The 15198-nt window shown below is 41.6% G+C and overlaps 1 protein-coding gene across 1 annotated transcript in view; it reads right to left on the minus strand.

Moving 5' to 3' along the window:
• Window positions 1–15198, minus strand: part of hinfp (histone H4 transcription factor) — a 35599-nt gene that overhangs the window by 2687 nt on the left and 17714 nt on the right. Inside the window, exons 5-8 of the mRNA XM_034178575.1 lie at window positions 14995–15147; window positions 14146–14223; window positions 5073–5193; window positions 4848–4986 (exon numbers count right to left, since the gene is read on the minus strand). Of these exons, the coding sequence (XP_034034466.1) occupies window positions 4848–4986; window positions 5073–5193; window positions 14146–14223; window positions 14995–15147 (491 nt within the window). The remainder of the gene's footprint in view (window positions 1–4847; window positions 4987–5072; window positions 5194–14145; window positions 14224–14994; window positions 15148–15198) is intronic.

The following is a 15198-nucleotide window of genomic DNA, read 5'->3' on the forward strand; positions in this document are numbered from 1 at the left end:
CTGGAGTGAGAGATGCCCTTTTTAAAACATTAGCTAGCCTTTCCTTAACCTATCCATTCTCCTTGTTGCTGTTCTAGCTATCAATGTTCAAACAAATCATTTGCTGAATAGTATGAAAGTTATTCCCTTCATTTATTCAAGAACATGGGCTTTCAATTTGAGAGCATAACTGATTCATTTCACTCATTCTCCGAGTCCCAACACATCCTCCTCATTCAGATCACCTCCTTCTTAGCAATTGGCACAACTAACTATTAGCACAACTAACCAAAATGTCATAACAGCTAATCAGCTAACTGAAAAGTTATCTTTTATAAAGCTAAACCTATAAACTGGCCAAAAATGTATCGGAAGCTACAGCTAACCGATAACTTTCAGTATTGCTTCCAATACACTTGCAACTATTAAAAAGCTCATTTTGAGTTTTAACACCACGATTGCTTCTGGTAGCATCAAAGGAGACTACAGACCCAAACAATAGGTCAGCACTTCTGTCTTTGTGCACCCTGCCCACTGCTGGAAGCTCTTGTTTACTACATATTTTGCAGCAGTGAAGCAATTGAGAGGAGCTAAGCTCAACTCTACACACACAAATCAAACCATTATTCCTTAACTGTATACAGTTGTGCTGCAGTGAGGCAGAGGTCTTGGAAAATAAAGCAGTTTTGAGTTATGGTTTTGTTTAAAAATCATCAAATTATTCCGGATAGAATAACTCCATTAATGTCAATTCTGTCATTTGTACAAAGTTAAAATATAGCACACATCTTTTAATTTTAAATAATGCACTAATTCTGAAGTTTTGTAACAAACACAGACAGATACCAAAGGGATTATGGATAAATGAGCCTCCGCTAACACTGATTGGTTGACTCATTCATTCTATGTAAAAACCAACATGTTAATGTGAGGTGTGTGTGTGTTGGTGTTTACATATAAATGTGCTTTTGTAAAATATGCCTTTTTTTTTTATTTGTTTAAAAAAAAAAAAAAAAAAAGCCGTTTGCAAAAAGCCAAAAAGTCAAGTTATTATTTGACAACCGTCTGCTATAACCGGGGTCAAAATAAATAAAACACTGCCATCTACTGGCGTCCAGACGCTCATACTGCCATGAACACTACTGGCCAGTAGATGGCAGTAGAGACCGTGAAAACGTGCCAAAACAAAATTCCAGATAATTAGTGTCTGGCACGTTTAAGATGCGTGGAATTTAATAAAGGCAAACTGAATTTCAGACATCTTGTATATATTACTCTGGAACAAAGACGACAGACAATGTTTGACATAAACAGGACTCTAAAGAGCAAACAGGAATCGACTGCAATGATTCCAACTGAAAATAATGGAGAAGCAACCTGGGCTTCTTCTGGTATTTTTACATAAAACAAACACAATGACAGCATCTATAAACCCAGAGAATATATTCACAAGCGTTTTAGGCACAATATACAAAGAGTTTAATGCTGTTGTCCGTGTGGAGCCTGATCAGAGCGTCTCAAATGCATTTCTTCTGTCGTGAATGTAATGAGATTACTCATAATGCATCTGGACACAGCATGTCCACACTAAAACCTTCAAAATTAGTGCATTACTTTAAACTAAAACATATATCTGATATTTTCACTTTATAAAATTTCAGACGTGACGTTAAATCAAATAACTTGTCCGAAATTAGTTTGGTTAAAATTTTAACCATAAGTTAAAACTGTATGCCTCTGGATGACTTGGTGATACTGCCAGCATATCAGTATGGGGTCAAAAGAAATGTGTTTTTTTCTTTTCTGTAACCAGTTCTCCTTTGCCTGCAGAGGATAGAGCGGTTTCTTATGGAACCAGCTCTCCATTTGCAGAACTGCACATCTACTACGTAACAGTTAACAGGCAGGCTTGGGGAGTAATGGAATACATGTAACGGCGTACGTAATTAGGATACACAAAAAAAGGTAACTGTATTCCGCTACAGTTACAGAAAAAAAGACGTATTCAGATTACAGGTATACGAGGTCTATTAGAAAAGTATCCGACCTTATTATTTTTTTCAAAAACTATATGGATTTGAATCACGTGTGATTGCGTCAGACAAGCTTGAACCCTCGTTTCACGCCTGTCGGTTGCGTCATTCGCCTGTGGGCAGGCTTTGAGTGAGCACTGGTCCACCCCTCCCGTCGGAATTCCTTTGTCTGAGAACTTCCTGAGAGACTGGCGTTTTGCTTGATCAAAATTTTTTCAGAAACTGTAAGGCACATCCAAGTGGACACCATTCAAGAAATTCAGACAGTTTTCGGTGAAAATTTTAACGGCTGATGAGAGATTAAGGAGTGTTACTATCGCTTTAAGGACAGCCCACGGCGCTGGACGGCACGCCGCGCCCCAAGCCGCCGTCGTCAGCCTGTTTCAAGCTGAAAACTTCCAAATTTAAGCCTCTGTTGACCCAGGACGTCATGAGAGAGCAGAGAAGTTTCAGAAGAGGTCGGGATCAGCAGTTTATCCGGACATTCCACTGTTAAAGGAGATTTTGTAATGAAAGACATGCAGACGGATTCGCGCAGCGGCACCCAGCCGCTCATGGCGCGGCGCCACAGCAAAACACCTCCGTTGGAAGTCTCACAGGACAAGTTTGAACATGCCCAGCTGTTAAACAATTTCTCGGATACTCACTCGACTGAAAGCCATCGAAAACCGCCTGAATCTTACGAATGGTTATCAACACGGAGGAGCGCCAGTCTCTCAGGATGTTCTCAGACAAAGGAATTCCGACGGGAGGGGTGGACCAGTGCTCACTCAAAGCCTGCCCACAGGCGAAGGACACAACCGACAGGTGTGAAAAAACTCACGCATGCGCACGAGGGTTCAAGCTTGTCTGATGTAATCGCACGTGATTCAAATCCATATAGTTTTTGAAAAAAATAAAAAGGTCGGTTTCTTTTCTAATAGACCTCGTATTTAGTAAAAATGGGGATTAGTTTGCAGGATTACAATTTTAATGCATTTTATAATACAAGTATTATCTGTTTTTTTTTCTTGGAAACGAAAACATCCCTTCATGGACAGCGACATGATGTCGCCTACCCGGGCAAAATATTGATGAAGTACCCGGATGTTAATGCATTTTCAATGGAGATTCGCGACTGAACACACTCAGAAAAATGCTCGCAAAATACGTGTTAAAATGCCATTTTGACCTGGATATTGAGCCTTTAAAATTAAATTACATAAAATTATGTCAGGAAAGTATTAAACTTACTCTGACACTCACACATTCCCAAATATTAGTGTTGAAAGTTACACAGATCTGCGCTGTTCAAGCTGCTGAGCTGAGGCGTCCTACAGCAGCTGCTGCTGTGTTAAACGCAGCGCGGCTCCTAAAACCATTACAATACATTTATATACACACACACACATATATATATATATATACGTATTTTTTAACAGTTATCCTTTACTGACCGAGTTTCATACATGAAGTCAGTGGTGTGGGTATACATCTTTAAGTGAGGGTGTGACTGTGAGCCGCACAGCGCGGGTCATTATAATCTCATTATTTTAAGGTACAAATAAAAAAAAAAAATCCCCAGTCTTGTCGAACAATTTTAAATTACTAATGACAAGTATTTTAACTAGACATTGGTCTAGCAGTGGAAAATATCAACTAGACATAAGTGAAGAGTTAATGGTCCGTGTCATCGGGCGACACAGGTACGGCAGGAGACATACAGCTGTTTATCATCCAAATATCACGGACAAAGTGACAAAACCACTTACTTATGGAAGGAAATATTGTCTCCCTTGTTCCTCCATTTGTGGCTTTGCCAACATGCGCAGCTTTCTGGCATATTCCACCTGTTTCTTGAACTTCCATGCACGCAAATCACTAACTTGCCCGGAATTAAAATGGCGATCACGCCTCCTTACTGACAGTATTTTCTTAATGGTTTTCTTTATGCTGTTGTTCTTATTTTGAAAGTTCAATAAGTGGACTGATATGTTAAACATGGTGTGAATGCTATGTGAAAGACTAAAGTAAGGTCATTTTATGTTTACTGAACAAGTAGCAGAATTTTTTTGTTTTGTTTTGTATATTGTTCTGCAAGCCACTTTTAATTACAAATTCATCCGCACACCGCCTGAGTTTTCATTATCCTTCATTTGTTTGGCATTTTTTGTTGAAAATTTAGCAGGTGAACACTGGGTATGTTTAAAACAATATTGTGGTGCTCTTAATTCATAATGTGAAGTAAAACAGAGCATGCCATGTAAAAGAAACAGTTTTATTTTTGCTTAATAAACTGTACTATGTGGTCAAGACTATTTATATTTAGTTTCTTTTATCTGTATTAGCATATTTGATATTGGAGTAATCCAGAAGTAATTGAAAGTAATCAAATTACTTTACTTTAATATTATGGTACCTGGATTACATTACTGACTACAATTTTCAACAGGTAACTAGTAACTGTATCGAGATACGTTTTTAAAGTAACCCTCCGAACCCTGTTAATAGGTAAGTACTCAACTGACTTTAGACTTAATAAATGTTTGTAACTGTTGTTGCTTTGTTCATCATGCCTGCAAAAATACTTTAGCGGTTTAAAAATTATCAGAAGATGGTTTTCAAAGTTATCTGAAAACCTAATCTGATAATGAAAACATTAGCTTTGATAATCAGCGGTTAGCAGATTAGCTGAACTGTGCCCACCGATTAGCACAAACCTCTGCTCCAGAATGAGATTCCAACAGTAGCTCATTCAGATTAGCATAAAGTCACATCTGTAGACAATACCATCTTGTAGTCATAGACTTATAATCTGGAAGATACAAATTTAAGGAACTTCCTTTTTCTGTTTACCTCATGTTCTCTTTTGTGGTGAAGCTTCATAGTATGAAGTGTACGGGAGGTGAAGTTGCAGCCCGGAACATCACAGCGGAATGCTGGTTCACTGCTGTGAGTATCCAGGTGTTTACGCAAGTCCACCTGATTCTTGCAGCTACAAACACAAAGTTGACAGTGTTACAACGAAATCAAGGAGTGTGCTTACAGCTGAATTTTGACTTGATTTTGAGACTCTAACACCTGTACTCGCAGTATTCACAGCTGTATGGCTTCTCGTTACTGTGGCGGAACTTCACGTGGTTACGCAGTGATGAGGGTGATGGACAGGTCATATCGCACAGTGGGCATTTGTAGTGGCTCACTATATTGACAAAGAAACGAGACCAAAAAAAAAAAGAAAGTGATTAGCCTCCATTACTTTTGAGTAGACTTAAATCCAGCAGAAGCATGTGATTCTAACAACACATCTTAAATTACACTCAACAAAAATATAAACGCAACACTTTTGGTTTTGCTCCCATTTTGTACGAGATGAACTCAAAGATCTAAAACTTTTTCCACATACACAATATCACCATTTCCCTCAAATATTGTTCTCAAACCAGTCTAAATCTGTGATAGTGAGCACTTGTCCTTTGCTGAGTTAATCCATCCCACCTCACAGATGTGCCATATCAAGATGCTGATTAGACACCATGATTAGTGCACAGGTGTGCCTTAGACTGCCCACAATAAAAGGCCACTCTGAAAGATGCAGTTTTATCACACAGCACAACACCACAGATGTCGCAAGATTTGAGGGAGCGTGCAATTGGCATGCTGACAGCAGGAATGTCAACCAGAGCTGTTGCTCGTGTATTGAATGTTCATTTCTCTACCATAAGCCGTCTCCAAAGGCATTTCAGAGAATTTGGCAGTACATCCAACCAGCCTCACAACCGCAGACCACGTGTAACCACACCAGCCCAGGACCTCCACATCCAGCATGTTCACCTCCAAGATCGTCTGAGACCAGCCACTCGGACAGCTGCTGAAACAATCGGTTTGCATAACCAAAGAATTTCTGCACAAACTGTCAGAAACCGTCTCAGGGAAGCTCATCTGCATGCTCGTCGTCCTCATCGGGGTCTCGACCTGACTCCAGTTCGTCGTAGTAACCGACTTGAGTGGGCAAATGCTCACATTCGCTGGTATTTGGCACGTTGGAGAGGTGTTCTCTTCACGGATGAATCCCGGTTCACACTGTTCAGGGCAGATGGCAGACAGCATGTGTGGCGTCGTGTGGGTGAGCGGTTTTCTGATGTCAATGTTGTGGATCGAGTGGCCCATGGTGGCGATGGGGTTATGGTATGGTCTGTTATGGACGAAGAACACAGGTGCATTTTATTGATGGCATTTTGAATGCACAGAGATACCGTGACGAGATCCTGAGGCCCATTGTTGTGCCATCCAAGAACATCACCTCATGTTGCAGCAGGATAATGCACAGCCCCATGTTGCAAGGATCTGTACACAATTCTTGGAAGTTGAAAATGTCCCAGTTCTTGCATGGCCGGCATACTCACCTGACATGTCACCCATTGAGCATGTTTGGGATGCTCTGGACCGGCGTATACGACAGCGTGTACCAGTTCCTGCCAATATCCAGCAACTTCGCACAGCCATTGAAGAGGAGTGGACCAACATTCCACAGGCCACAATTGACAACCTGATCAACTCTATGCGAAGGAGATGTGTTGCACTGCATGATGCAAATGGTGGTCACACCAGATACTGACTGGTATCCCCCCCCAATAAAACAAAACTGCACCTTCAGAGTGGCCTTTTATTGTGGACAGTCTAAGGCACACCTGTGCACTAATCATGGTGTCTAATCAGCATCTTGATATGGCACACCTGTGAGGTGGGATGGATTATCTCAGCAAAGGAGAAGGGCTCACTATCACAGATTTAGACTGGTTTGTGAACAATATTTGAGGGAAATGGTGATATTGTGTATGTGGAAAAAGTTTTAGATCTTTGAGTTCATCTCATACAAAATGGGAGCAAAACCAAAAGTGTTGCGTTTATATTTTTGCTGAGTGTATATGCTTAAACAGGTCATATACACATTTTGTAGTTCAAGTCACCAAACATGTTGTAGCTAAAACATAAACACTTGAGTGAGGATTATAAAAAACATGATCAGGACTCTATGAAAATACCAGTGCCTTTACCACGAAAGGACTGCTGCTCAACACACCCACCCTCTCTTTTAAGGCGGGCCATTTCTCCACCTATCTTGCGCAAACCAAGTGTTATACATAGTTGACCTTGGGTCAGCAAGGAGTCCAAAATGAGCAGTTCCATGAGAAAAGATTAAGAGGAGTGAATCTGTGACGAGAAGGTCAAGGTTCAGTCCCCTGACTAGAGAGCAAAATATGAGTGGGGAAGACAAAAAAAGATGATGCCCGCAGATCCACCTGTTCCACTCTCTGGGCTTGAATCTCCTGTGTGTTGTCTGGCAAACTGTGGCTGAAATTTCATGGTGTCTTCTTAATAAAATCCTCTGTGCCACCCCACCATGAAGTCATATAGTTGATGATGCAACAGACAAAAGTTGCACTATGTATAGTTTCTCCAATCACATCCACAGAAGCCTATAACTCCTTCACAGTTGCCATGGGTGTTTTAGTCGCCTTCTTGCACTGTCACACAGATTTGCCTACTCCATGTAGATTTACCATACAGTATGTATTTCTTAAGGGCCCCTTCACACATAGCATGAATAAGTACAACTCAGGGCGAATCACGGCGGAACAGCTCGTATGAGCAAACCACAAAAACACTGAGCCGACGGGCAGGCGTGAATGATGCCGCAGCATCGGTTTTGTGCACGTGGTAACACAGTGCGACCAGCTGCACAATGTGGTTACACATCGTGCAGCTACTGTGAAAAAAATAAATAAAAAAAAAAAAGAAAGAAAAGAATATATGCTGCGATGGTATCGTGCACGCGGGAACACAGTGCGAGCAGCTGCGCGATGTATAACCACAATGCAAAGCTGCTTTGAAAATAAAAAATAAATGCCACCATGGGATTCGAACCTGCACTTTCCAAAAGCACTGATTGCCAGTCAGAAACCTTACCACTGAGCTACCATCGATGTCCTGTTAAACGTGCAGGAAAATGCCTAATATCAAGAAGGACATTGATTTATTTAAGAAAAAATACAACCACACACCGTGAGTGTGAGTTTGGCCGGAGAATCGGTGCAGCAGGGGCAGTATTGCAGTCGCTCTACCGTACTGTTGTGACGAAAAGGGAGCTGACCCAAAAGGCAAAGCTCTTGATCTACTGGTCAATCTTCGTTCCTACTCTCACCTATGGTCATGAGTGTTGGGTCATGACCGAAAGAACTAGATCGCGGGTACAACCGGCTGAAATGGGCTTCCTCAGGAGGGTGGCTGGTGTCTCCCTTAGACACAGGGTGAGAAGTTCGGTCATCCATGGAAGGCTCGGAGTAGAGTCGCTCCTCCTTCACGTTGAAAGAAGCCAGCTGAGGTGGTTGGGGCATCTGGTAAGGATGCCTCCTGGGCACCTCCCAAGGGAAGTGTTGCTGGCACGTCCATCTGGGAGGAGACCCCGGGGAAGACCCAAGACTAGGTGGAGAGATTATATCTCCACACTGGCCTGGGAACGCCTTGGGATCCCGCAGTCAGAGGTGGTCAATGTGGCACGGGAAAGGGAAGTCTGGGGTCCCCTGCTGGAGCTGTTGCCCCCACGACCCGAACCCGGAAAAGCGGTTGAAGATGAAGATTAGACAACCACACACCATATAAAAACACTGCATTTTATCGAATTCCTCTTATCAAGCAGACAATACAAGTATGATCCATCTGTTCCTCTGTAGATGACCCATGGTCACAGACGTACAGTCATGACATGACATGAATGAGAAGCAGGGCGCTCTTATCATGTCCACATCAGCTGGCGGCGTGTCCAGCCAGCCCTGCGCCTGTCTTGCCCGACATGCGTCTTGTGGACGTTGCGCCGCAGGACAGACACCGAGTCATGTGGAACAGAGCTCACGTGGGTGGCGCTGCGTTTTATGATCTGATGGTCCGTTTCACCTGGGACAGCCTGTCAATGTGCATGGCAGCCCGTCACAACAGCAATATATGGATTTACGCTGTCCACGTGAGGACAGCAAGCAGGCACATGTGCGTCACAGTGGACAGTTGTTAGTTCATGTCCGTCCAAACACAGTATGTGTTTCCCAGCCATGACATCCAGATCCACAGATATCCACAGCTGCTCCTGTGTGCGGACACAAGCGCTGTCAGGTCAGAGCACACACCAATGTGTCACTGTGTCTGTTTGCAAAGCCACAGTCATGGGGACACTTAGACAAATTTCACATCCAGCTCGACAGTGATCATTTGCTAACTGTTGTTGTGTTAATAGTGCAAATGGCCACACATTTTCTAAGTGCCAAGCGTGCGGTGTTAGATGTTCATGTGTGTCAGCTGGAATTTGGCTGACACCTGCCGCGAGAGGGTTTGATGAACTCTCACAGTCTGTCTTTCACACTGTTTTGACAGCTCTTGCTTGCCTCTACTGGTGGTTGGCTCTCACTGCGGTATTGTATCACTTCCTGTTCCGGAGCAAAGCTGTGTTTTGCTGTATCTGTTAGCTGTTTAATCTGCGCACCGTGGAAAATTCTACAGCTAGCCAGGCCCCTGTAGTCGGTGCGGACCAAGGTAGCTTAGCCGCCGTTAGTTTCCCTCTGGCAGATCCCGAGCAGCCGGGAAAGCAGGCCGGCTGGGTGACTGTGAGGAGGAAGCGTAGTTCTAAACAGAAGCCCCGTGTACACCGCCAACCCGTTCACATATCTAACCGTTTTTCCCCACTCGACGACACACTCGCCGAGGATCAAACTCTGGTTATTGGCGACACTGTTTTGAGAAATGTGAAGTTAGCGACACCAGCAACCATAGTCAATTGTCTTACAGGGGCCAGAGCAGGCGACATTGAAGGAAATTTGAAACTGCTGGCTAAGGCTAAGCGTACATTTGGTAAGATTGTAATTCACGTCGGCAGTAATGACACCCGGTTACGCCAATCGGAGGTCACTAAAATTAACATTGAATCGGTGTGTAACTTTGCAAAAACAATGTCGGACTCTGTAGTTTTCTCTGGGCCCCTCCCCAATCGGACCGGGAGTGACATGTTTAGCCGCATGTTCTCCTTGAATTGCTGGCTGTCTGAGTGGTGTCCAAAAAATGAGGTGGGCTTCATAGATAATCGCAAAGCTTCTGGGGAAAACCTGGTCTTGTTAGGAGAGACGGCATCCATCCCACTTTGGATGGAGCAGCTCTCATTTCTAGAAATCTGGCCAATTTTCTTAAATCCTCCAAACCGTGACTATCCAGGGTTGGGACCAGGAAGCAGAGTTGTAGTCTTACACACCTCTCTGCAGCTTCTCTCCCCCTGCCATCCCCTCATTACCCCATCCCCGTAGAGACGGTGCCTGCTCCCAGACCACCAAAAATCAATTTAAGCATAAAAATTCAAAAAGAAAAAATAATATAGCACCTTCAACTGCACCACAGACTAAAACAGTTAAATGTGGCCTATTAAACATTAGGTCTCTCTCTTCTAAGTCCCTGTTAGTAAATGATATAATAATTGATCAACATATTGATTTATTCTGCCTTACAGAAACCTGGTTACAGCAGGATGAATATGTTAGTTTAAATGAGTCAACACCCCCGAGTCACACTAACTGCCAGAATGCTCGTAGCACGGGCTGAGGCGGAGGATTAGCAGCAATCTTCCATTCCAGCTTATTAATTAATCAAAAACCCAGACAGAGCTTTAATTCATTTGAAAGCTTGACTCTTAGTCTTGTCCATCCAAATTGGAAGTCCCAAAAACAGTTTTATTTGTTATTATCTATCGTCCACCTGGTCGTTACTGTGAGTTTCTCTGTGAATTTTCAGACCTTTTGTCTGACTTAGTGCTTAGCTCAGATAAGATAATTATAGTGGGCGATTTTAACATCCACACAGATGCTGAGAATGATAGCCTCAACACTGCATTTAATCTATTATTAGACTCAATTGGCTTTGCTCAAAATGTAAATGAGTCCACCCACCACTTTAATCATATCTTAGATCTTGTTCTGACTTATGGTATGGAAATTGAAGACTTAACAGTATTCCCTGAAAACTCCCTTCTGTCTGATCATTTCTTAATAACATTTACATTTACTCTGATGGACTACCCAGCAGTGGGGAATAAGTTTCATAACACTAGAAGTCTTTCAGAAAGCGCTGTAACTAGGTTTAACGATATGATTCCTTCTTTATGTTCTCTAATGCCATATACCAACACAGTGCAGAGTAGCTACCTAAACTCTGTAAGTGAGATAGAGTATCTCGTCAGTAGTTTAACATCCTCATTGAAGACAACTTTGGATGCTGTAGCTCCTCTGAAAAAGAGAGCTTTAAATCAGAAGTGCCTGACTCCGTGGTATAACTCACAAACTCGCAGCTTAAAGCAGATAACCCGTAAGTTGGAGAGGAAATGGCGTCTCACTAATTTAGAAGATCTTCACTTAGCCTGGAAAAAGAGTCTGTTGCTCTATAAAAAACCCTCCGTAAAGCTAGGACATCTTACTACTCATCACTAATTGAAGAAAATAAGAACAACCCCAGGTTTCTTTTCAGCACTGTAGCCAGGCTGACAAAGAGTCAGAGGTCTATTGAGCCAAGTATTCCTTTAACTTTAACTAGTAATGACTTCATGACTTTCTTTGCTAATAAAATTTTAACTATTAGAGAAAAAATTACTCATAACCATCCCAAAGACGTATCGTTATCTTTGGCTGCTTTCAGTGATGCCGGTATTTGGTTAGAGTCTTTCTCTCAGATTGTTCTGTCTGAGTTATTTTCATTAGTTACTTCATCCAAACCATCAACATGTCTATTAGACCCCATTCCTACCAGGCTGCTCAAGGAAGCCCTACCATTATTTAATGCTTCGATCTTAAATATGATCAATTTATCTTTATTAGTTGGCTATGTACCACAGGCTTTTAAGGTGGCAGTAATTAAACCATTACTTAAAAAGCCATCACTTGACCCAGCTATCTTAGCTAATTATAGGCCAATCTCCAACCTTCCTTTTCTCTCACAAATTCTTGAAAGGGTAGTTGTAAAACAGCTAACTGATCATCTGCAGAGGAATGGTCTATTTGAAGAGTTTCAGTCAGTTTTTAGAATTCATCATAGTACAGAAACAGCATTAGTGAAGGTTACAAATGATCTTCTTATGGCCTCAGACAGTGGACTCATCTCTGTGCTTGTTCTGTTAGACCTCAGTGCTGCTTTTGATACTGTTGACCATAAAATTTTATCATAGAGATTAGAGCATGCCATAGGTATTAAAGGCACTGCGCTGCGGTGGTTTGAATCATATTTATCTAATAGATTACAATTTGTTCATGTAAATGGGGAATCATCTTCACAGACTAAGGTTAATTATGGAGTTCCACAAGGTTCTGTGCTAGGACCAATTTTATTCACTTTATACATGCTTCCCTTAGGCAGTATTATTAGACGGAATTGCTTAAATTTTCATTGCTACGCAGATGATACCCAGCTTTATCTATCCATGAAGCCAGAGGACACACACCAATTAGCTAAACTGCAGGATTGTCTTACAGACATAAAGACATGGATGACCTCTAATTTCCTGCTTTTAAACTCAGATAAAACTGAAGTTATTGTACTTGGCCCCACACATCTTAGAAACATGGTGTCTAACCAGATCCTTACTCTGGATGGCATTACCCTGACCTCTAGTAATACTGTGAGAAATCTTGGAGTCATTTTTGATCAGGATATGTCATTCAAAGCGCATATTAAACAAATATGTAGGACTGCTTTTTTGCATTTACGCAATAGCTCTAAAATTAGAAAGGTCTTGTCTCAGAGTGATGCTGAAAAACTAATTCATGCATTTATTTCCTCTAGGCTGGACTATTGTAATTCATTATTATTGTCCTAAAAGTTCCCTGAAAAGCCTTCAGTTAATTCAAAATGCTGCAGCTAGAGTACTAACGGGGACTAGAAGGAGAGAGCATATCTCACCCATATTGGCCTCTCTTCATTGGCTTCCTGTTAATTCTAGAATAGAATTTAAAATTCTTCTTCTTACTTATAAGGTTTTGAATAATCAGGTCCCATCTTATCTTAGGGACCTCATAGTACCATATCACCCCAATAGAGCGCTTCGCTCTCAGACTGCAGGCTTACTTGTAGTTCCTAGGGTTTGTAAGAGTAGAATGGGAGGCAGAGCCTTCAGCTTTCAGGCTCCTCTCCTGTGGAACCAGCTCCCAATTCAGATCAGGGAGACAGACACCCTCTCTACTTTTAAGATTAGGCTTAAAACTTTCCTTTTTGCTAAAGCTTATAGTTAGGGCTGGATCAGGTGACCCTGAACCATCCCTTAGTTATGCTGCTATAGACTTAGACTGCTGCGGGGTTCCCATGATGCACTGAGTGTTTCTTTCTCTTTTTGCTCTATATGCACCACTCTGCATTTAATCATTAGTGATTGATCTCTGCTCCCCTCCACAGCATGTCTTTTTCCTGGTTCTCTCCCTCAGCCCCAACCAGTCCCAGCAGAAGACTGCCCCTCCCTGAGCCTGGTTCTGCTGGAGGTTTCTTCCTGTTAAAAGGGAGTTTTTCCTTCCCAATGTCGCCAAGTGCTTGCTCACAGGGGGTCATTTTGACCGTTGGGGTTTTTACGTAATTATTGTATGGCCTTGCCTTACAATATAAAGCGCCTTGGGGCAACTGTTTGTTGTGATTTGGCGCTATATAAATAAAATTGATTGAATTGATTGATTGATTTCACCCGCTGGTGTGCGCAAATAGTTGCAGCAACAGCTGTACGAGGCGTTGGAGGCAGCTACGATTTTACACATATCGCATATGATTCCTGCTTCATACACAATTCAACCACATTCATATTATGTGTGAAGGGGCCCCTAATGATTAGTATAAATAAAATCCAAGATGTATTAAGTGACTTGAAAATGTTCATTATCCATCTCATGACTTGTCTCAAGGAAACTTTGTAAAAGTGATTATTTCTATTCATAATAATTCTTGTTTTGTTAGTCCAATTACTATGGCCTCTGAATATAGCAGGACCATGTTTGGAGAAGTCTCAAGATTTCATGTTCACAGTGTAAATTTTTAACCAATCTTAGTGTTACTGTGTCTTAAATAAATAACGAAAGTGTCACTGAGGACTGACCGTGGGTCCTCATGTGGTCTCTCAGTAGTCTTTCTGTTGCAAACCGTTTGAAACAATGAGAACACTGGAACCTCTGACCTAGAAAGACACACAGACACACAATTGTGATATTTAAGAAAAAATATTAAGAACTGAAATGAAGTTGCCAAAAGGAGTTGGTGATAACAACTACAACAGATATTGTGTGTTTCAGTTTTTGGACGGTGACTATATTATGTCACAGTATTATGTTTTGGTTTTTTTTGCACTTTATAAGCCCTTTAATAATTATCTGAACAAAAATTTAACCTGGACTTTTTAAATTTTCACATCTGCTTTTTCAAAGTTAAAATCTGTACAGAAAACTTCACAAATCAATTTTTTTTTTAGTTTTACATTTAGTTGTGGCTGTTTACTTAATGATTGTTAAGGCTTAAATGGGCATGCAGCACAAAATTCTGCTGGTTCACACAACAGAATGACAGTTTAATAACATTTCCAGGACTGAACAAAAGTACTTATCAGGTGTTTTGACTCATGCTTCTAAAGCAGTAAAATACTAAGGCTATGATCATCACAGCCTGAATGCTGCAGTGCTGTTTCAAGCCACAGGGCCATAATAATTATTGATTTCCAAATTAATGGATATTTAATGTTATTTTTCATTATTTTCTCTGCATTATTATTCATTGCTGTTAGGAAAACAAAACAAAACATTCTGGTAGGGACTTTCTTGCAGTGTTGACGGCATTGCACAATCCAGATCATGGTGTGCACTCAAATCTTTACCGATTATGACACTGGTGTACTGGTCACCTCTAGTTGCAAACATGTACTGTCCTTTAAGGTTTCTCTAGGGCACTATGTTACCTTCCATGGCACTCTGTCGTATGATGTGGTCAAACAATTTGGTGTTGCTGGCGTACATCCCCCCACAGCCTGGACATGCCACCAACTTTTCTTGGGTGTGGGTACGCAGATGCTCTCGCAGTTTCGGACGCCCTTTTACAATGCCTTCACAATCTCAAGAAAAACAGTACGACAACTTACAAACTGTCCCACATTTTACACTTA

This window comes from Thalassophryne amazonica, chromosome 9 (genome assembly GCF_902500255.1).
Source record: "Thalassophryne amazonica chromosome 9, fThaAma1.1, whole genome shotgun sequence".
Classification (NCBI taxonomy): Eukaryota; Metazoa; Chordata; class Actinopteri; order Batrachoidiformes; family Batrachoididae; genus Thalassophryne; species Thalassophryne amazonica.